Source organism: Diabrotica undecimpunctata, chromosome 9, assembly GCF_040954645.1.
Source record: "Diabrotica undecimpunctata isolate CICGRU chromosome 9, icDiaUnde3, whole genome shotgun sequence".
NCBI lineage: Eukaryota > Metazoa > Arthropoda > Insecta > Coleoptera > Chrysomelidae > Diabrotica > Diabrotica undecimpunctata.
In genome coordinates this window covers 133,955,040-133,978,886 of record NC_092811.1, presented here as the reverse complement: position 1 = coordinate 133,978,886, position 23,847 = coordinate 133,955,040, and the positions used below count along the sequence as shown (strand labels likewise).

General features: G+C 33.7%; 2 protein-coding genes and 1 long non-coding RNA gene across 5 annotated transcripts in view; all 3 read left to right on the top strand.

Annotated features, from left to right (window-relative positions):
- Window positions 1–244: 244 nt before the first annotated feature.
- On the top strand, window positions 245–12,992 carry Caper (RNA-binding protein 39-like protein Caper). Its single transcript, XM_072545359.1, has 8 exons — window positions 245–426; window positions 484–541; window positions 4,740–4,798; window positions 7,558–7,994; window positions 8,054–8,316; window positions 8,403–8,669; window positions 11,282–11,634; window positions 11,789–12,992. The coding sequence occupies exons 2-8, from the start codon at window positions 488–490 to the stop codon at window positions 12,075–12,077; spliced, it is 1,722 nt and encodes a 573-aa protein (XP_072401460.1). The 5' UTR covers window positions 245–426; window positions 484–487; the 3' UTR covers window positions 12,078–12,992.
- LOC140451511 (uncharacterized) lies at window positions 1,077–4,191 on the top strand. Its single transcript, XR_011952065.1, has 2 exons — window positions 1,077–1,178; window positions 3,696–4,191. It is a non-coding gene; the product is annotated as an uncharacterized lncRNA (long non-coding RNA).
- A 3,031-nt stretch (window positions 12,993–16,023) lies between the features above and the next one.
- The window catches only part of kek3 (leucine-rich repeat, immunoglobulin-like domain-containing kekkon 3 protein), a 680,415-nt gene continuing 672,591 nt past the window's right edge, over window positions 16,024–23,847 (top strand). For all 3 annotated transcript variants that reach the window (XM_072545350.1, XM_072545351.1, XM_072545349.1), the window contains exons 1-2: window positions 16,024–16,108; window positions 16,244–16,327. The gene's annotated coding sequence lies outside the window, so the exon portion shown is untranslated. The remainder of the gene's footprint in view (window positions 16,109–16,243; window positions 16,328–23,847) is intronic.

The following is a 23,847-nucleotide window of genomic DNA, read 5'->3' as shown; positions in this document are numbered from 1 at the left end:
TCTATTTTTAAGTTTTTATTTTGGTTACGATCACGATACATTTACAAGTGTAAGTGAATCGTAATTTTTGTCATATTTTTTTATATGTGCTGTATGTTGCTTATCCACAATTCCATAAAAATTGATTGGGTAATTTCCACTATTCAATCAGATCACAGACCACTAATAAGAGGTAGGTGATTTGTAAATCAGATCAAGTCAAACGATTTTGTTTGTCATACGTCACATACGTCACACCAGATACCGCCCCTCTATGTAACGTAACGAAAACGATTAACGACAACGACATTGGATCATCATTATTAACGCCGCCATATTGTAAAATTACTATTGATCTGATTAGAAAGTTTATTTCTATTTTTTTGGTGTGGTCTATTTTATATTGCTACATAATATCAATCTACAATTCCTAAATTCATCCATCAGGTAAGAAGTTGTTTTAGTTGAGACCGAAATTTGAGGTGAAATTTTTAATTTTTGTAGCAAAATGGCTGAAGATCTTGACGTCGAAGCTATGTTGGAAGCTCCCTACAAGAAAGATGTAAGTAAATTTTCTCTAAAACGTATTTCTGATTGTCTCAATTTTATTTGTATTTATTTATTTAACAAAGTAATGCAAATGGAAGGGCATATAACTTTCAAACGTAAGGCGTGAAGTAAAGACTAGAGATAAGCGGTGTCAACGCTTGTGAATCGATTTGTATGAATATAAATTTCGAAGAAACTGCTTAAATATAGTTGTTTAAACATTTTTGATATTTGTTATAATTAAAGGATTAAGCCTTTTTACTGGTTTCAATGTCACCCATTTGCAATACTTTCTCTTTTTCGATCGTATGTACAATTCTTCTACATCACATGCTAATTTTATATTTTAGAGTTGTGAGATTTTTTCGGGGTAACGGCTCCTTCAAAATACAGGTACAGAACCACCTTAGTAATAAGTTTACTATTTACTTATCCTTAAATTAGGGCTTTCCTTAAATTCCAAAGATTATTACTAATTAAATTAAGATATTCCTCAAAACATTGCAATAGTTTTTGAATACCTAAGCTCATAGCTACTTTCTCGTCATAGGGCTGCTGAAATGGACATCCCCTAGGCAAGGTCACTACCCCAGACCAATCAACCAATTGGTCTCAACTCAAATTAATCACGAGATGGGAGTTAATGGAATGTAAATAATTAAAGTACTTGATATTTTACAAGAGAGGACAACTGGGCTTTTGTACTTTTCACTAAATATTACATTTTTGGTTGGCATTATTTTAGAATTGTTTATATGTTTTTAAATAATACTTACAGTTAGAGTTACAGTAGAAAATATAACTGTGATTCTTATGAGTAAAAAATAGGTTAAAAAATGAATTTTAATTAAGTTCAGTATCACAGTGCAATGATTCATAGGTTAATAACATTACGTTGTGTTTTTTGAATAACAGTAAACATTGTGCTCAAACTGCAATCTAATTTTATGTAGCTTGAACTTAAATATGTCCAAATCATATGTTTATAATGTAAAATCAGCCATAGGATTATGTAAATTTAAGTATAACTCCAGCTAAGACTGTTTTTTATCCATATTTAAGCATGTATAAGTGCTCTCATGAAGTTCCTGCAGTAAATGTTTAATTATTGGTTGCCAGGAACAAGCAACAAGGACTTCCAAATTGTTTGCAACAAAATATACATCAAATTTTGCAATATTTTTAATAAAAGTTAGTGAAATGTGTTTATTATGTATTCTAGTCAGAAAAAAACTTATTTAATAATAGTTATCATGATTTTTGTCTATTAGTTAAATTATCTTACTATAGTTGAGAAATTGACAAAATATAATATTATTTTAGCAATTTGTTTTAATGATAATGGTAAAATACAAAAATTTACCATTATATTGTATTATAATTAAACAAAGGAAGTAATCGTAAATATTTTGTGTCTATATAAACATTTGTACAATAATTATTCTTTAAGCAATAACGATCTTCCTTTTCGATATGTATTAGCTGGCCAATTTTGCTGTTTTTAGTGGAAAGTATGAAAGCTATAAGTTATTTTTGAAAGGGTTTTGGTTGTGTAATTTGATCTGCATTTAAAATGATCTAAAATTTATTGTATCTTTTGAGAAAAATATTGAAAAAATTGAGTTTTTCTGTTATTAACAAACTTTTCTGTGTTGAAACAAGAATAAAGGAAAGATAAACTATTATTGAATCACTATATTATAGAAGTGATAAAATAACATAAATATAGTGTATTAGAACCTGTGCACAAAAACATAGATATTCAATATAGTATAAACTATTAAATAAAGATCATGAAATTACTTGGGTATATCATGGAAGAGTGTAATTGCTAGAGGGATATGAGTGAAAGAGGTAAATATTCTAAAATCTGTTTGGATTTATTCAAAGCAGATAAGCAGTGGATGTATTTTTCAGTATAAAGGTCCATGCAACATGTAACGTGATTCGGCACAGGTCAATAATAGTCTACAATTGCTGCATTTGTTATTTATGATGATGTCTAGCAGTGAAAAAAATAGGGATACATAATTTCGAAATTTAACCAAAAACTAGTAATTTTCTTACTTATATAAGCAGTTGATTTCTGTTTTTACCTTTTTTATTAAAAAAATTAATGTACCACTGAGATTAAAAAAAAAAATAACTTTGTGAAAGCTAGTATTGAAGAATCTGTATATAATGTACAGATCTGAACATAAAATGAGTATATAAGGTATTATTTTTGCATAGTTTCATATACTTAGTGTGTACATTGGTACAAGAACTGCTGAATTTACATTTATAGTAAATAAGAATAAAAAGAGTCGGTTGTTTGTTTCATTAGAACAACATTCTTGTGTTTCCTGGTCTCTGTGTGTGTTTAAAGCAGTTGATTCAAGCTGTAGGTGATGCAAAAGCATTTTTCTAAACTTCCAGGTCTTCTTTTTTTCTAGGTCAACTGTATTTTTGTGTAATATAGAGGTGTTCTCATGTGTTTGGCATCTACGAATTTCATTCATTTTGCTGCTGTTTTTGGACATAAAATCTAAATGTCTTTTAATTATTTCTGTTTGTTTTCAAAGCTTCCATTTGATCCACCAAATCACCAACATAAATTTTCAATATGATCACAGCATCTACTAAGAATACATGATATTCAAGGAGGTGTTTACAATGGTTTCTTGCCGATGGTTTGTCTGGCACTGTGGCAGATGTCAAATGTGATGTGCCATTTTAGCTTTGGTAATGTGTGTTGTAATTGTAAAGAAAGCTTTAGAATGAAATAATTCAAAACCACTACCTATAAATCTGGTTAACAAACTGTCACTAAAAAACACTGGATATAATGCTTTGCTCAAGAATTGAATAATTTTTCTATCCAAGAATTACGATCTGAAGCACTATCTATAATTATTAGTTTCCTTGATCTTTTCATTAAGATTTTCCTTTAACTAATTTATATTTTGAATGATTTTTTATACATTGAATCATAATAGGCAGTACTCTAGTTGGTACATTAATTTTGAACATCAATTTCTTTCGAAAATCAGTTTCACTTAAATGTTGTAGTATAAATAAGCGAATAAAACCAAAACCCTTCATAGATGACAGATACTAGAGAAGGGATATGTCAAATCAACGCCTGTTTTCAGAAAACTTTAGTCTTACGGGGTGTATTTTTTCAGATCAAGTATTTCCACTTCGTTCCTTTGTTAAGTCGACCAGACGGTAAGTCTAGTTCCGGCTAGACAGCATTTGTTTCAGCAAAAACCAATGTGAACCCAACAAATATGTGATGGAATATGTGTTGATAATTGTAATTACAGAATACAAACATTGTAAGTCTAGAATCATGTTGATCGTTTCTCATTACAACTAATGGATTTGTGTTAAAATGTGAATTATATCGATAAATGTATTTTACTTTAGAGAAGTGGGACAGCAATTTATGCACGATTTGGAAAAATTAAGTGCAGTTGGGCTAATTTTTTTCCAACCTAGTCCCTACCTTCATTAGTTGCTATTGTTTCTCAATGTTTTATTAAGGTACCCTATCTACTTCCATTATCTACTTTTACAGTTTTTCCAATTTAGCTTGACCAGTCAGATGTGTAGAAATAATAGTAGAATATTTGAAAAAAAAAAAGTATAAAATGCCAAATTTTTCTATTCTAGTTTTTGTTTTGATTGCCCACTGTTTTTTCTCTATGTTTTAGGGTTTAAAGTACTCTCTACTTCCTCTATTCACTTTTACAGATCTCCCAATCTAACTGGACCAGAATATTTAAAAAAGAAAGTGTAATGGGTAAAATTTTTTCTATACTAGAGCATTTCTTCATTGTTCACTATTGTTTCTCATTGTTTTAAACATTAAGGTACCTATGTATTTTTTTTAATCACTTGTACAGTTTTCTCAATTTCTCTTTACCAGTTGGACCCTTACTAGCAGCACTACCCTATTTTTGGAAATTGAAAATGTTGCTGCCCAATTTTTTTCCTTTCCTAATCTTTTAAGTAATTGTGTTAATATTTCAAATGTGGATTACAATTTTCACTTTTCAAAATCATTACCAAATAGAATATCAATCGACATGATTTTAGATATATTTGCTCCCCGTTGAGCACAGACTTGTAATCTAATAAAATAAGTTCAAATTTTCGTTACTCTTTTATTAATAACGTTTGTTTTTCCTCACCTTGGGGGCATCATCACTTTCTGCTGTTCATAGGATGAATACACATCGTCAAAGTCAAAGGAGAGTCGAGAAGTCAGCAAGAAGCGGTCAGAGTAAGTAAATTTTTACTTGTTTTTAATTTATTTTCATTTCAAATCAGTTCTTTGATATTTTTATATAATAATTGGCTATTCCCCACTTAACTACTTTTGAGATACTTAATTAATATACAATAAGAATATCGATAGTTTTATGTGTGTGGAGAGCAAAAATGAAAATTTTGTTAATCCTTGTTACAACTGGTCTATAATCCAACAAAAAGGAAATATATTAACCCAAAACTTCAGAGGAGGCAGCCTTATTAAATCCAGAAAACATTAAAAATGGATACAGAAAACCATCCAAGAATAAACAACCCCCTCAGTAACTGCATCCACATTTCATTCCCCTTGTAAAGACTCTAAATTACATATTTTAGTTGTCTACATTCACAATTCTTCCATAAACGAAGAAACAATCTTCACTAAAGTATTCCTTTATGATTATTCAATAATTATTGGCAATTTTAACCCAAAATCAAGTTCCCCACCGTTGAAGCAAATCAAATGTTTCCTTAAAAGTTTCAATTTTTGCCAAATACCTACAGCTCTTATGGTTATCATGACAGGTAACCCAAACACAATTCCGGAAATATTACTGTTTTAAAAATGTTATAAATCATATCTGTTATAAATATACTTGTAACTCCAAATCTGGGCAGTGATCATCTGGCTCTGCAATTTAATTTTAATCTACAGCTTGATCCTAATCATATTAATGAAGTTAAGCTGCCAAAAAGACATGACATTTGTCCGAATTACATTAAATATTTTACACTATGTTGTCTCAATTAATAGAAAACTTGCCCAAGCAAAAGAAATCACCTTTTAATTACAATCTCCCACCCTTCATTTTATTTCTAATTAAACTAAAGAGCCAGTTATTCAGGCAGATCCAAATCAATATCGCCTATGCATTAAAATGACAATTTAACGAACTGAACAAAGATATCCACAAACTTATATCATAATTTAAACAACATCAATGGATTCTACCATGTAAGAATATAAACTGCATGAGGGTAAAACATACTGGAAGGAAATAAAAAACTGTCCAAATATAAATCATTTAGGCAACAAATTTCAGAACTAGTACATGATGGATAGTCATATAATACGGATGAAGAAAGATGTAATGCTTTTGCAAAGAACCTTGAAGAAGCTTAAGAATTTATTGAGGACAATAATTTTGATAGAGATACTTTAGATGAGGTGGATAATTGGTTTGGAAATTTTTATGAGAACAATTATAATCTGAATGCCCTTTGGTTCATCACAGAAGATGAATATGACTAAGCTTTATATAATGGAAAACACAGCTCCAGGCAAAGATTCTCCATCAACTGTAAAATTCTTAGGCAACTAGATCCTGGTATATATAAGGAAATAAGGAGCATATATGTCTATTGTATGAAGACGGGTATTGTAATAATTATTTCTAAACCTAATACCAACCACAAATTATCGTCCAATCACTCTTCTCCCAGTAATAGGAAAAATTTTTGAGAAAATTATCCAAGGAAGATTATATGAAGAATTATAACCAACATATTCCAACACACCAGTTTTGATTTAAGGATAAATCAACAAACCATTATCTTTGAATAGTAACAGCAAGATTACAAGGACTGAAGACTACCAGAGTTTTCTTGGATATCAAGAAGGCTTTTGTCTCCGTTTGGAAGGATTATTACACAAACTTCACAGGCTGAACTGCTTCCCTTCACTACTATTGATTGTTGGTGATTTTTTTAAAAGATGCAGGTACATAGTCAAAAGTAATGGAACATTCCCAATCATTTTCAATGCAACAAGGAGTTTCACAGGGTTCAGCGCTGTCTCCTCTATTGTATAACATCTACTGCAGTGACATGTGAATATTAACTGACCAATAGTAATTTGTTACAATTTGCGGAAGACACAGCAGTGGTATCTTTTGGTAAAAACTAAGTACAATTAACTCATTACAAAGCCAGGTGGATGACGCAATACCTTGAGTCAATAAATGGAGATTAATAAAAAATCCCGCTAAAACACTACCAATGATATTTAACCATAGAATCCAAGATCACTCTCATACTATAAACATTTAACAATATTATTAAATCCTCCCAATATGTCAAGTATTTGGGAATTGAATTATGCAACAAATTAAAGTTCAACTACCACACATCATGTATAAAAAGAAAAATTGTAGAGCAAAACACTTTAGAGCTTAACATACAAGAATGAGGGGATTTCGATTGAAACTGTTGGTTATATTTATAAAACGATTTGCAAGACCCATGGCGGAATATGGTCCTTCAATTTTCTATAATTATAAAGGTCCTGAGCTTTTGACAAATTACTAGAATGCGTCATCCTGATAACTCATTTCATAATCCATCAAATAGAACACTTTACAATCAAACTGGAATAGAAGCTATAAATGAGACACTCAATAATTTGTTTAAATTTTTCTCTATTAAAGAAAAAAAACATGCAATCAATTGAGCCTCACATTATGAAGATGTCTAAAAACACACTGTAGAAAACACTATTTGAAGAAACGCTCTACATATCAAGATAATAAAAAACTTTCTTTTAGTGTCTTTCCTTACATGGTTGTAACTTAATAGTCTGACAATATTGTAATTACCACCATTTTTAATATTGTTTCTCTTCTGCCTCTTTCTCTCTACTTCTAACAGAGAGATGCTTCTAACTCTATGCTTCATTCCATGTAGTGAAGTTTTTGTGTTCACTTTTGTTCAATAATAATTATGATATTGTAGGAAGAAGCGCAGGAGTACCAGCAAAGGACGGAGAAGTACCAGCAGAGGACGAAGAAGTACCAGTAGAAGTAACAGGAGTACCAGCCGAGGGCGTAGAAGTACGAGTCGAAGTCGCCGAAGTACTAGCCGTAGTCGTAGAAGTACCAGTAGGCCTAAAAGAAGTAGGTCTAAAGAGAGGCGACGATCGAAAGAGCGCAGGAGAACGCGTTCGGTCGAGAAAAGAAGACGTTCCAGAGATAGAAAGCGTAAATCCGCGTCTAAAGATAGAAAAAGTCGATCGAGGGACCGGCGTAGTAAATCTAAAGAGAGAAGAAGTAGATCTAGGGATAAACGTAGCAGATCGAGAGATAGAAAGAAGCGGGAACGGCGCGAAAGAAGTCGCAGTAAAGAAAGGAAACCTAGCCCAAAAAGACGTACACCTTCACCTACACCATTCGGTAATAAATATACTAATTGTGTAATGTTGTTAGATCTATTAATTGAAACGATGTTTTAGGTAAACCACCATTCCTGAAAAGACCTCGTTCTCCCCTCGGCATACGGGGTACATCGCCTTTAGAAGAACTAAGTGCTGAAGAAAGAGATGCCAGGACAGTATTTATTATGCAGTTATCTCAGAGGATACGTGCCAGAGACCTAGAGGATTTCTTCAGTTCAGTAGGGAAAGTACGGGATGTTAGAATGATCGTCTGCAATAAAACGAGAAGATTTAAAGGCATTGCTTACATAGAATTTAAGGATCCAGAAAGTGTAGCATTAGTAAGTAAACTTAACTTAATAATTAAAAAATAATTATTTCACTTTTTGTAAACAAAAATTTGTAATTTTTAACATGTTTCTTATAGGCTTTGGGCTTGTCCGGTCAGAAACTTCTTGGTATTCCGATAATAGTTCAACACACCCAAGCAGAAAAGAACAGATTGGGCAATTCCATGCCCAATATGTTACCCAAAGGAATGACTGGTCCAATGAGACTATATGTAGGATCTTTACATTTTAACATCACCGAAGAGATGCTGAGGGGCATTTTCGAACCGTTTGGCAAAATCGACAGTATTCAGCTGGTACAGGATCCTGAAACTGGAAGATCCAAAGGATATGGGTTCATTACGGTAAGTTTTACCAGAAATTTCTTATTCTCTGAATAATTTTACGTATTGTGGACAATTTAATTTTTTTTTGTGTCAACCAGTGGGGGGTTGAATAATTCGTCTATGAGATGGTTTGGATGGTCTGCGCTGCGATTCATGTATCTTCTGGAGTGGTCATCAATCACAATTTGGTTTGACACATACCATGGGGCTTTAGCTAACATACGAATAGTTTTTGACTGGAATGTCTGCAGTATTTTGGTGTTGGATGGTTTGCTACAGCCCCACAGCTCAATTCCGTATGTCCACACTGGTTTGAGTATTGTTTTATAGATGGTCAGTTTGTTTTCTAATGAAAGTTGCGATCTTCTGTTGATTAGCCAGCTCATATTTTTAACTTTTAGGTCGAGGTGTCGTCGTTTGGCTGCAATATGTGATTTCCAAGTAAGTTTTTCGTCTAGATGAAGGCCCAGGTACTTTACTTCTGTTTTTATAGATATAGGTGAATTATTTAGGTGTAGTTGTGGACATCTAATTCTTCGATTTGTGAAATTTACTTGACAAGACTTGTTTGTGTTGACGTTTATTTTCCAGCATTTAAGCCAGTCTTCTAGTTCATTGAGATGATTTTGCAATTTGTTAAATGCTAATATTTAGTTGATGTCTGGTGCTAGTATACCAGTGTCATCCGCAAATGTTGCCATTAGTGTATTTTCGCTAATAGGAATATCAGCAGTGAAGATTTGATAAAGGAATGGGCCAAGCACACTGCCTTGAGGTACTCCGGATTTTATTTGGTGGTAGTTGGATAGAGCACCTTCGAATTTAACTTGGAAGTATCTGTCGGACAAGTATGATTTAAGGAGGAGGTAGATTTGGTCAGTTAGCTAGCTTTTATTTTAAAGAGAAGACCATCGTGCCACACTCTATCAAATGCTTGCTGTATATGAAGGAATGCTGATAGACAGATTTGTTTCCCTTCTAGGCTCTCTTTTATTTTGTTGACTAATCTATGGCACTGTTGTATGGTTGAGTGATTTGACCGAAAACCAAACTGATGATCTGGAATAAGGTTTTCTCTAGGTATTATTGTTTCTATTTTGTTAAGGATTAACCTTTCGAAGACTTTTGATAAAGTCGGAAGGAGACTTATTGGTCTGTACGAACTGGCTTCAGTTAGAGGTTTACCAGGTTTAGGTATCATTATAATTTGTGCATACTTCCATTGCACTGGAAAATAGCAGAGTCTCAGGGGGCTATTAAAAATAATGGTTATTAAGACGACACCTTTTCTTGGGAGTTTTTTTAAGATTTCGCCAGTTATAAAGTCAAATCCTGGAGCTTTATGAGGGTTAAGCAGGTTGATTTCGTTACGGACTTCGTTTGGTGAGAAGTATTTTAGTGGTAATGATAGCTGACAGGGTGCATTAAGGAAGTCTCTAATTTTCCCGTCGTTAATATCGTTGGCCTGTGGGGTGGAGAAGACGGTTGATAGATGTTCTGCAAATCTGTTGGATTTTTCTATATCTGAACGAGCCCAGGTTCCATCATTTTTCCGAATTGGTGATTTCATTACTACCGGCCTTTTGAATTTCTTTGTGGCTTTCCAAAGAGAGTTGTCATCAAGAGAAAGGTTTGTGACATATCTTTCAAAAGATTCGTTTTTGGCTGTTTGGATAGCGGAATGAAGTCTGTGTGTGAGCCTGTTTAGATTTGTTATATCTATCGCGTTTCTTGTTCTTTGCCATTTGCGACGGGCTTTTCTTCTTTCTTCTACTAGTGTTCTAGTGTGGAGGGGTATACTATACCTTTCGTCAATATTTTTTCATTGATTTCTTCTTTGAATTGAACCCAATTCGTGTTACTGGAACATAGCCTTGGTGCAAGAGTTTTCCAAATTATATTGGTACTTAAAGTAATCAAGATGGGACTGTGGTCCGAATGTAGATCAAAACTGGGGATAATGTCGCTGTGTATTTCAGGTATTCCCTTAGTTATAGCAAAGTCTAGCAGATCAGGAATTTTGTTGTTATCAGTGGGCCAGTATGTGGGGGTACCAGTTGTTAAGTATTTCAGGTTATTATCTTGTATGATCTTTAATAGATTTCTGCCTTTTGGAGATATCAGTCTTGCTCCCCAGGTTGTATGTTTTGCATTCCAGTCCCCTGCCACTAGGAAATGTGAGCCAAGTTGTTCAAAAAACTCTCTGTATTCCTCCAGGTTGATGGTATGGCGTGGTGGGCTGTAGATAGAAGCTATTGTTAATGGGAAGGTGAGCGCTTGTACTTTTATGATAGTACTCTGAATTTTGTTGGTGATATATGGAGCAAGTTCGTAGTGTTTTATAGCTGTACGGATTATTACAACTGAACCAGCGTGGGCTGTTCCATCTGGATGGTTTGCGTAATAGACAGAGTAGTGTGGAATTTTTATAAAAGACCTCTCAGTTGTGTGACTCTCGGATACAAGTAGGATGTCTATTTTGTTTAATTTTAGAAATAGTATAATTTCTTGCACATGGTTTGTTAGACCATTTGCGTTCCACTCTGCTATTCTAAGTGAGTTAGGTATTGTGGACAAATACATTTGAATATCTTTATATTTTTGTCTTGATTGGCCAATTTTTCTTACAGTATCACAGCTGCGATGACGCCAAAAAGGCCCTGGAACAACTGAACGGATTCGAATTGGCCGGCAGACCTATGAAAGTGGGCAACGTGACCGAACGTCTAGATCTACAACAACAAGGCCCCTCCATTTTGGATTCGGACGAACTGGATAGATCTGGTATCGATCTGGGAGCGACTGGTCGATTGCAATTGATGTTTAAGCTGGCAGAGGGCGCCGGAATGCAAGTACCTCAAGCTGCGGCGAATGCGTTGAGCATGGCAACCGGTCAACCGGTGATACCGCAAGTACAAACCAACTCGACACCTCCAATAGCCACTCAGTGCTTTATGTTAAGTAATATGTTCGATCCATCAACGTAAGTACCTTTTTTAAATACTAATACTGTCCTACTAGTCCTGCTACCTTTCCTATCACTCTCTTCCAGTTTGTACATGATGTTCCTCTTCTTGTCTCATGTTTTCTGGTTCATTTCGTCTTTTATTATTAATTTCTGGTAATGTTTCTTGCAGAGAATCTAACCTATCATGGGACGTTGAAGTTAGGGACGACGTGATCGAAGAATGTAACAAGCACGGAGGTGTTCTGCACGTCTACGTAGACAAAGGCTCACCTCAAGGCAACGTTTACGTCAAATGTCCATCGATAGCCACTGCCGTTGCTTCCGTCAACACTCTGCACGGTCGATGGTTCGCCGGTCGTGTGATCACGGCCGCCTATGTTCCTCTGTTAAATTACCATTCGCTATTCCCGGATGCCATGACCACGACTACTTTGTTGTTACCGTCTAGTAGAAAATAATGTGATTATATCAATTTGTTTACGTGGAGGATAATTTGTTAGTAGGTACGTGAGACATTCTCGAGCAATATTGCTTTATATCACTCGATACCTAGTCTTTTTTGAGTGTTTTTCCATTTTCACTCCATAATTAAATACAATCTGAAGTTATTATTTATTTTAAGAAAATAAAAATCTATACCGATTCCATACGTCTGATTAACACGTTAAATAAATTTTTCTGTCTGGCATTGGATATTATAATCCAAGATTTCAAGAATAAAGTTAAAATTTGGCAACACCGCTAAAGTAGTCACGTACGTTGGAAGGATATTGACTCATTGTTGACGATTTAGATCAACTTTCAAACACTTTTGAGTTCAGTTACCAGTGTATATTGCACTATGTCAGCAAAAGAATTGAATAAAGAAAAAAAATGTATTGTCATCTGTTACGTAGAAAAGTCAAGGTTCTACATGTTTTGTAGATTTCGGGTAAAGTTTTAGAGCACATAGGATGTAAAAATCCATGGAATAAAGTTTCAACATTGTTGCCACGTCACGTGTAATCCCCTGGTTTTCAAGAAATAGACAATCACGTGCCAAACAGACAAATTTATTTACTGTCCATTCGAGATCGCGAAGTATACTCGAAAATAAATGAATTACAATTGATTTTTTCTTGATTTCGTCAGTAAATTTGTAAAAAGGTCACTAGTAAGCTTCTGGCTTTAGTTTTATTAAGTCAAATATCACAAAAAATACCGAGTTAGTTTAAGTTCCGACGAGAGTTGAGTTATAGTTCCGACATATTTGGTTTAAGAATGATATTTATGTATTAATTAATGGTTTTTGTAAATAAAATGTTTTATATTTATAATTTCGGTAATTATTTCAGTTTAGATTGATTTATATGTAATATAAACCTTTATAATAAGTGGTGTTTTATTTCTTGTTATTAATTACCTTCATTTTCACTTCCTATTACGCACAAGATCAAATAGTAATTGAATAAATAGAGAGAGAGAGAAGACTTCAAAACTTCAACGTAGCCAAGGGAGTAACAAGGAGAATGCTTGAGTTAGCAACAAAAGAACAAGAGAAATGAGGGGCTGACAAAGATGAAAAGAAAATGAGACAAGAAAGATCTTCCTTCTTGTATGTAGGCTTTACAGCCGGTTTCTTCTTCAATATTAGCCTCCTAATGTATTTAAATTATCGCACAATCTTTTTCTTGGTCTGCCAGGGAGGATATTATTGGGATAACCGACAATGTAGAAATATTGACACGAGCGGTGTCTGCCAAAGAGGCTAAGAATTTTTTCTATGAGGCTGTCCGATGTATCTTTCAATTTCAGATAATTTACTTATCGTTAGAAGGTTAGATAATACTTTAAATAAGTTGAAAAGGTCTAATCATATAATTTTATATTCAATGAGTATTTGAACGAGGGTGTGATTGAAATAGTGAATAATCCCGATGAGAATAATTGCGTGCATTATTTATCTCATAGGCTCGTTATTAAAAATAATAGCGTAACCACAAAAATTAGGCCAGTCTTTGACGCATCATCTCATGAACAGGGTCGTGCTTCTTTAAATTATTGTTTGGAGGTAGGGCCTAATCTTATTGAACTATTCCTTCTGTTCTATTACGATTCAGACAAAAGGTAGAAATTGTGTCGGATATTCGAAAGACTTTTCTTAAAATTTCTATACATTCAAAGGGCAGAGATTTTTTGAGGCTTAAACAACAAGAGGGTTGTTTTTGAAGTCAATTGTAGTTCAGTTCTTCTGGGTGCTACTATAGAGTTTCATTTAAGAATGACGCTGGAGAAATGTTATAATGATAATCAGTATTCTAAAAACACAACTGAAAAGCTTATGACTGGGTTTTGTGTGACCAGTGTTACTGATGAAAATAAGTTGAGAGTGTTTGTATCAGAAGCAACCACCATTGTGGAGGAAGCTAAGATGGACTTAAGAGGGTGGGAGGCTTCTGGTAATACAAAACCAGTTGTCCCTGTTCTTGGTATTCTCTGGGACTCTCCAAGAGACACTCTGAAAATCAATAGTAAAACTGTTCAAGGAATTGAATACAAACGTCCCATAACTAAGAGACTGATGCCTTCCATAGTTCAGAGTATATTTGACCCTGTTGGTTTTACCTGTCCAGTATCTCTCTTCCCCAAATTGTTGCTACAGAAACTTTGGGAGAAACGCCAGGGATGGGATGCTCCAGCCGAAAATGATATGGCTGAAGAATTTTGTAATTGGGTTACTCATCTTCCTGAACTATCGAGTATTGAGATTCCAAGCTGGATTCAGGCTGGACCCTTGGAAGCTGATCTTTGGAGCTTGCACACATTTTCAGATGGAATTAAAAAAGCTTATGCGGCTGTAGTATTTTTAAGTCAATTTTCCTTGTAGCAGCTAAGAGTCGTGTGGCCCCTTTGAAGAAGATTTCTATACCCAGATTGGTACTGTTGGCAGCCACTATCGGTGCATGACTATCAGTCAGTAAAAAGACAATTTTCTCAAAATGTTTAGTCTTATTTTTGGAGTGATTCCACTACTGTTCTTTCTTGGATTCAACGTAAGGATGACTGGTCTGTTTTTGTTTTTAATAGAGTTAAGGAGATTAGAAATTTAGTCAATCCTGAGCGTTGGAAATATGTAGTTGGTTCTCTCAATCCTGCCGATCTTCCATCAAGAGGCTGTGGTGTTCGGCAATTGTTTGACTATCGATTGTGAGAGGGCCCGGAATGGTTGTACAGAAAAGAAAATGATTGACCTCAACAAAAAGTAGAAGTTGACGAAGAAGAAGTCGGTACCGAGAAAAAGAAAAAACCCAGTTCGTTACTATTGGATATGACGTCTGACGATTGGCATCTGCATTATTTTTCTCAGTACATAAAACTTTTAAGAATGATAGCTTGGGCGCTACGATTTTGTTATAATGCAAGAAATTCAAACGAGAAACGTATTGGTGATTGGTCGCTGAGGAAATCGATAAAGCCGAAATATTTGTATTGAAGCTAGTGCAGAACGAAGCATTCGGTTCAGATACAAAACGAATTTCCTCGCTAAACACCTTTGTCAATGATTTTCGACTTATACGTCTAAAAACTCATGTTACTGAGAGATTTGACACGGAAGATTTTCGTCGAATAGAGAAATATTGGAAAGTTTTGATATTCTAAAAGGTATAAAGCAAGAAGATAGTTTGAATCCACTATTATTTATATTAATAACAGACAGAATATGGAAAAACACAAAAGAACGAATATAAAATCTTCAAAAATCCATAAGTTCTTAGAGAATGGAACCTATTCACAACAGTTAAGGAAAATTAAAGAAACTGGCGGATATTTAGACGAAAGAGATAGAAAATATGAAGATAAAAGTAAACGAAGAGAAGAGCATGCTATTAATAATAAATAATACAAACAAAATACAGAACAAAACAATCAAAATCAAACTAGATGAAGATCGAAGAAGAGGAATACCTTTACAATAGGTGTATAAAATTAAGGTTAAAACAGCTGAGCAGACAATTTGTTTAAACACAGTGATTCTTATAAATATTAAAATATTAAACGAACATTGAAGAACACTAACGATATACTGGTTGCCGACTTCTGTAAAAGTCTAGACTAAAACATTTCGATTAGTTTTAAGAATTATTAATTTCATATTTTTATTTACCTTTATTATTTTTTTAATTACGTAGCCAATATAAAAACAAAATTAATTTGTTATTATTTTATTATTTGTAGATTTGCTTATTTCAGAATTCTGGCGCCATCTATCTTTCTTTCCTACACATATTTTTCGAATGTATTATGATATTATTATCCATTCGCTTAAATAATATAAAAACTTATCTGCAAAAAACTTTAAAAATGCAAGAAGTAATCGTTGGATAAACAATTGAAGATCAATGACAATCGTTACTCGAAAATTCACGTCGGGCACCGAAAGACCAAATCGTCCAGCTAGCTACGGTAAAGTTATTACAGGTTTCTTTTCACGATTTGCGCCGACATGTTGGTAGGTATTTCATTTTAAATTTGAAAATTAAGGAGGTTCTTTTAAAACATAAAATTGCAGTACACACAAAAAGATAATCAATGTGCGATTGTTTTTGAATTATGATAAATAAGGAAATAAATTTGGTTGTTATAGGTGACGAAAAGTATAAGTGTAGTGGAATGGCGTTACTAATAGAAGCATTCCATATTCATATCTACTGTTCTGATTTTCTAAAAGGTAAGTTATTGAAATAATTAATTTTAGGGAATATTTTAACAATAAATTATATTCCACAAGGAATCTACGTTCCTGTATTTGGCTGTATACCATATATTAAAAAATTTATTAAAAATCCTTTGTAAAAGGTATATAATTTTTAAAAACCCAAATGGGTTGTTATAGACAAAACGTTTTCGGAATCCATTATTCCATCATCAGTGTCCTATAAAATATATAACCACTTAATTAAAGAGAACGTGAAGTTAAAATTTTGACTAAGGTTAATGAAAAGTGTGGTTAATACTTACTAGGTGCACATGAGTGTAGCCACTAAATACATGGGTAAAAACCCGTTAACAAAAATTTAGTTACATTTGTTTTACATTATACTATATAAATTGCTAGGATGCTAAAGTTACCGTTGGATTAGGTAACATGGCGACATATGACTCCACGTTGAAGTTGCAAGTCCTGAGACGGTGTGTCTACGAGGACTTAATGGAAGCAACTGATTGAAATGACAATGTTGACAAGTTAGGACGGAACAAGTAACAGAGTAGTCAATATAACTGTATGTGTCTACTTAAGACAAAAGCCAACGTTAATTAAATTGTTAAAGTAATAGATTTTTTGATATTAAATAATATAACAGTATCAACCATCAATGTTGTTGTTTTTTAAAAATTGATTTTTATGTGTATGAGGTGAAATGTGGAGAGTAGATAATGTGGTTATAGTTAGGCAACCAACTATGCATGTGTGTGGTAGTATAATGAAAAAGAGATTTTTATATTTAGGCCCTTTATGTTTATTCAACATTTGGTACTTGGAAAATAGAAAATAGACACATGTAGAAGGTTGAATTACAGAAATTTTGTTTAATATTGGTGGAAAATGAATGAATATATTTAAAATATGACAGTGTTCTTATATGAATGAGATACAACTTTTGTAGTATAATGGTCATGTGAAATATAACTTATAACTTGATTATAGAAGGCCCTGTATGTCAAAAAACAACATTTGGTACCTGGTAAATGTAAAAATAATTAAGTTGTAAGTACATGAAAGTAAATATCTGATAGGGTGTTAACAGACTAAGTGGTATGGAAGTTTTATTTTTTTAACTATTATGTGGAATGAATAGAAATTGATGGTTGGGACATGGTTTTTTAATAAGTTAATAGAATAGTACTCAACTTATAACTTAAGAAAGGTCCTATCTGTCATAAGCAACACTAGGTACCTGGGAACTATAAAAGGATAAGTTACAAGTTGTATGATTTGCAGGTGTATAATTGTCCAAAATGTGAAAATGGAAGGGTTGTGGGTTGGCTCTGTTAGAATTAAGTAAAGCAAAAATTATGGGGTCAGCTTTAATGGAAATTAAGTTCTGTGATTTGTTTTTAATTCTTAATGGATATGAAGGTCTGAAGGTGTTCATTAAACTAATGTCTAAAATAAACAGAATTTGATGGCTGGAACATGGTTTAGAAGTATGTTGTAAGTATACTACTCAACTTATAACTTAAGAAAGGCCCTATCTGTCATAAAGCAACACTAGGTACATGAGAAATATAGAGAGATAAGTTATAAGTTGGTGATGTTATAGGTGTATATAAAGCTCAATTATGAAAATGAAATAGTTCTAAGGTGGCTCTGATGAAATTGAGTGAAAAATAAGGAATTTGTAGTGTTTTTGAAAAAATGTAGGATACGGAAAGAATACAGAAGGCTGAGATCCCCAGAGAGCTGCAAACAAACCCTAGGATGGTTGTGTGGAAGAGTGAAATGAAGACTGAGAGGTTAGTTTGAAAGAGATGAAGAATAGTATAAGGTTTGGAGGTGCCGACAAGAAGTATGGACAACAAAGGTATAGTGGGTCGGACTAGAAGTTTGGATTTACTAGAGAGTGATAAGGACTGATTGGGAGTGTGATGTGTAAACAGAAAAGTTTTTTGGAGTGGTTTAAAGAAGATGAGTATTTGGCGGACAAATAGTGATAAATGTAGATTTTTGTTGTAAAAGTGAGTAGGGGATGAAGATTATGAAAATAGTTGGCGATGGAGAGGGAGGAAGTCTCGATTGAAGGATACATGACGATTGACGCAATTTGGGCTTTTTTGTTTTTCTTTGAGAATTTCAAGGTCTTCGTATAAGTCTAATTTAAGGAAATTTTTTTGGGGGATGTTGTGAATAAGTGAAACGTCTTCTGGGATATTAAGGGTGTGTTTGTGTTCTTTAAGATGTTGAGAGAAAGTGGAAGTATTTTCTCTTTTAGTGTGTTCTAGAGAACGTGAGGATAGTGATCTGCATGTTCTACCTATGTAAGAGGCGTTACAATCTGAACATTTTAATCTATACACTCCACTCCGATCCATATAATTGATGGGATCTTTGGAATTAGATATGTGTTGACCCAAATTGTTGGGTACTTTAAATGACACATGGATGTTTTCAACCGACCGTTGGATGAGATTTCGAATATCTCCAGAAAGACTTTCATGATAATATGGAAGTGAAACGTAATTGGGCTTGGTGGTGAGGTCTCTGGGGAACGCATTCTCCTGCAGGGTCTTAAGGCGTTTTTTACGGATGAGTTTGTTGATGATGTTGGGATCATATCCATTGTTGACTGCTATTTGTCTAAGTATGTTGAATTCTTTTTTGTAGTTTGTGTCTGAAAGTGGAATGGTTTCTAAGCGGTGGATATAACTATGAAAAGCTGCATGTTTATGTGACATGGGGTGGTTGGATGAAAATGGAATTGTGTGATCGGTCTGTGTGGGTTTCCTATAGATACTGAAATCGAAGTGGTCAGTTAATCTGGTAATGGTAAGATCTAGAAAATTGATTGACATGGATGATTCTAGTTCCATAGTGAACTTGATATTGGGGTGAATTTGGTTAATTTTGGAAAGTAAATGTTCAGCTGAATTGGAATTACCTGAAATGAAGACTAAACAGTCATCAACATAGCGGAACCAATGGAGTATTTCAGGGTTTTTCATGATCTGTGTGGATTCTAAATGATCCATAAATACATCAGCCAAAAAAGGAGAGAGACAGCTACCCATGGCTAAGCCATCAGGTTGTCTATAGTATTTGTTGTTAAAAACAAAGAAATCTTGTTCTAGACAAAGTTGTAGAAGTTGGATAATGGATTTGGTAGTAGATGAAGTAATGGAGTTGGCTCTGAGAAGAGAATTAACCAGATTAATTGTTTCTTGTTTAGGGACAGACGTGAATAGATTGCTGACATCAAATGAAAGCATAGTAATGTTGGGGTGAAGATTGATGTGTTGTAAATTATTGACTAGATGGCTAGTATTTTTGACTGAAAATCGAGGGGTGAAGTTCGTCATGTTGTTGATAAGATTTAATATAAATTTTGATAAGATGGAGACTGGAGTGTTAATGAAACTAACAACTGGACGAATGGGAATGCCCTCTTTGTGTATCTTAGGTAAACCGTACAGCCTGGGTATCAAGGGGTTGCTTGGGATTTTATAATATGGGGCAAAATGTTCTGAGAAGAAATCTGTGAAAAGTTTGATATTGTCTTTTAATTTATTTATGAACTTTTTAGAGGGGTCTGTTGTAAGTAAAGTGAAGTTATTGTTGTTGAGGAAGGTTGAGACTTTATTATGATATGAAGTTTGATCTAAGATCACTAAACAGTTACCTTTGTCAGCTTTACTGATAATTAAGTTGTGGGATATGATGCACTTTGAAGCTGGATATTTGGTTCATCTCCCAATGCATAAATAATCAGGTTTTCCCTATTTTTTGCAAGATCAAAACTCCAGGAAATGTTCCAGTCAACTTAAAGAACACCTTCCAACTGAAAATTTTAAAAAAGGAGATTTGTAACCATTATGGAAAGCTAAACTACATAGATTGTAAACTTAAGGTAACATATGACTCTTTACTTGATTTCATGGGCTTTGATAACTTAAATAATTTTTTGAATGACGTTCAGGACAGACTGGACAATGTAACTTTCACCAAATTCAATAAACTTAAATCCAAATTAAACAATCTTATCAAAAATAAATCTAATTCAAATAATAGTAACAGTAACAACAACAGTAAATTCTCTAATTTTTCCTTTCACCCAAGATTAAAAAATCTCTCTTCAGTTACCTTCGATAACAATGAACTTCATCTACTAAATCTAGGTCTCAAATACTCCATTCCTCGTAAGGTCTCTGAAAAAGACCTCCAGAGTCTCTCCATTGAGCTAGATATTATTATCCAAAACCTTTCAGTCCCGTTAAATCAAAAAACTTCAATCAGAAACTCCTGCTTCAATACTATAAACAAATTCAAAAACAAAAATTCTTCCAACTCTTCAATAATACTTAATACCAATACACCCTCAGCTTCTAACTCTTCTTCCAACTTTCAAAATTTTCATTCAACACCCAATTTTTATAACCTTTCTCAAAATAAACGTAATGAACATCTCAAAACCCTCAAATCTATTAAGAATAAAATCATATCCCACAACTTAATTATCAGTAAAGCTGACAAAGGTAACTGTTTAGTGATCTTAGATCAAACTTCATATCATAATAAAGTCTCAACCTTCCTCAACAACAATAACTTCACTTTACTTACAACAGACCCCTCTAAAAAGTTCATAAATAAATTAAAAGACAATATCAAACTTTTCACAGATTTCTTCTCAGAACATTTTGCCCCATATTATAAAATCCCAAGCAACCCCTTGATACCCAGGCTGTACGGTTTACCTAAGATACACAAAGAGGGCATTCCCATTCGTCCAGTTGTTAGTTTCATTAACACTCCAGTCTCCATCTTATCAAAATTTATATTAAATCTTATCAACAACATGACGAACTTCACCCCTCGATTTTCAGTCAAAAATACTAGCCATCTAGTCAATAATTTACAACACATCAATCTTCACCCCAACATTACTATGCTTTCATTTGATGTCAGCAATCTATTCACGTCTGTCCCTAAACAAGAAACAATTAATCTGGTTAATTCTCTTCTCAGAGCCAACTCCATTACTTCATCTACTACCAAATCCATTATCCAACTTCTACAACTTTGTCTAGAACAAGATTTCTTTGTTTTTAACAACAAATACTATAGACAACCTGATGGCTTAGCCATGGGTAGCTGTCTCTCTCCTTTTTTGGCTGATGTATTTATGGATCATTTAGAATCCACACAGATCATGAAAAACCCTGAAATACTCCATTGGTTCCGCTATGTTGATGACTGTTTAGTCTTCATTTCAGGTAATTCCAATTCAGCTGAACATTTACTTTCCAAAATTAACCAAATTCACCCCAATATCAAGTTCACTATGGAACTAGAATCATCCATGTCAATCAATTTTCTAGATCTTACCATTACCAGATTAACTGACCACTTCGATTTCAGTATCTATAGGAAACCCACACAGACCGATCACACAATTCCATTTTCATCCAACCACCCCATGTCACATAAACATGCAGCTTTTCATAGTTATATCCACCGCTTAGAAACCATTCCACTTTCAGACACAAACTACAAAAAAGAATTCAACATACTTAGACAAATAGCAGTCAACAATGGATATGATCCCAACATCATCAACAAACTCATCCGTAAAAAACGCCTTAAGACCCTGCAGGAGAATGCGTTCCCCAGAGACCTCACCACCAAACCCAATTACGTTTCACTTCCATATTATCATGAAAGTCTTTCTGGAGATATTCGAAATCTCATCCAACGGTCGGTTGAAAACATCCATGTGTCATTTAAAGTACCCAACAATTTGGGTCAACACATATCTAATTCCAAAGATCCCATCAATTATATGGATCGGAGTGGAGTGTATAGATTAAAATGTTCAGATTGTAACGCCTCTTACATAGGTAGAACATGCAGATCACTATCCTCACGTTCTCTAGAACACACTAAAAGAGAAAATACTTCCACTTTCTCTCAACATCTTAAAGAACACAAACACACCCTTAATATCCCAGAAGACGTTTCACTTATTCACAACATCCCCCAAAAAAATTTCCTTAAATTAGACTTATACGAAGACCTTGAAATTCTCAAAGAAAAACAAAAAAGCCCAAATTGCGTCAATCGTCATGTATCCTTCAATCGAGACTTCCTCCCTCTCCATCGCCAACTATTTTCATAATCTTCATCCCCTACTCACTTTTACAACAAAAATCTACATTTATCACTATTTGTCCGCCAAATACTCATCTTCTTTAAACCACTCCAAAAAACTTTTCTGTTTACACATCACACTCCCAATCAGTCCTTATCACTCTCTAGTAAATCCAAACTTCTAGTCCGACCCACTATACCTTTGTTGTCCATACTTCTTGTCGGCACCTCCAAACCTTATACTATTCTTCATCTCTTTCAAACTAACCTCTCAGTCTTCATTTCACTCTTCCACACAACCATCCTAGGGTTTGTTTGCAGCTCTCTGGGGATCTCAGCCTTCTGTATTCTTTCCGTATCCTACATTTTTTCAAAAACACTACAAATTCCTTATTTTTCACTCAATTTCATCAGAGCCACCTTAGAACTATTTCATTTTCATAATTGAGCTTTATATACACCTATAACATCACCAACTTATAACTTATCTCTCTATATTTCTCATGTACCTAGTGTTGCTTTATGACAGATAGGGCCTTTCTTAAGTTATAAGTTGAGTAGTATACTTACAACATACTTCTAAACCATGTTCCAGCCATCAAATTCTGTTTATTTTAGACATTAGTTTAATGAACACCTTCAGACCTTCATATCCATTAAGAATTAAAAACAAATCACAGAACTTAATTTCCATTAAAGCTGACCCCATAATTTTTGCTTTACTTAATTCTAACAGAGCCAACCCACAACCCTTCCATTTTCACATTTTGGACAATTATACACCTGCAAATCATACAACTTGTAACTTATCCTTTTATAGTTCCCAGGTACCTAGTGTTGCTTATGACAGATAGGACCTTTCTTAAGTTATAAGTTGAGTACTATTCTATTAACTTATTAAAAAACCATGTCCCAACCATCAATTTCTATTCATTCCACATAATAGTTAAAAAAAAAATAAAACTTCCATACCACTTAGTCTGTTAACACCCTATCAGATATTTACTTTCATGTACTTACAACTTAATTATTTTTACATTTACCAGGTACCAAATGTTGTTTTTTGACATACAGGGCCTTCTATAATCAAGTTATAAGTTATATTTCACATGACCATTATACTACAAAAGTTGTATCTCATTCATATAAGAACACTGTCATATTTTAAATATATTCATTCATTTTCCACCAATATTAAACAAAATTTCTGTAATTCAACCTTCTACATGTGTCTATTTTCTATTTTCCAAGTACCAAATGTTGAATAAACATAAAGGGCCTAAATATAAAAATCTCTTTTTCATTATACTACCACACACATGCATAGTTGGTTGCCTAACTATAACCACATTATCTACTCTCCACATTTCACCTCATACACATAAAAA

What these genes read in the sequence shown, in the direction of transcription:
- Caper (XM_072545359.1), top strand. Translation starts at nt 488, where the DNA reads ATGGCTGAAGATCTTGACGTCGAAGCTATGTTGGAAGCTCCCTACAAG. An exon ending in AAGCTCCCTACAAGAAAGAT is followed by an intron (nt 542 to 4,739) that starts GTAAGTAAATTT and finishes TGCTGTTCATAG; the next exon opens with GATGAATACACATCGTCAAA. An exon ending in AATATGTTCGATCCATCAAC is followed by an intron (nt 11,635 to 11,788) that starts GTAAGTACCTTT and finishes TGTTTCTTGCAG; the next exon opens with AGAATCTAACCTATCATGGG.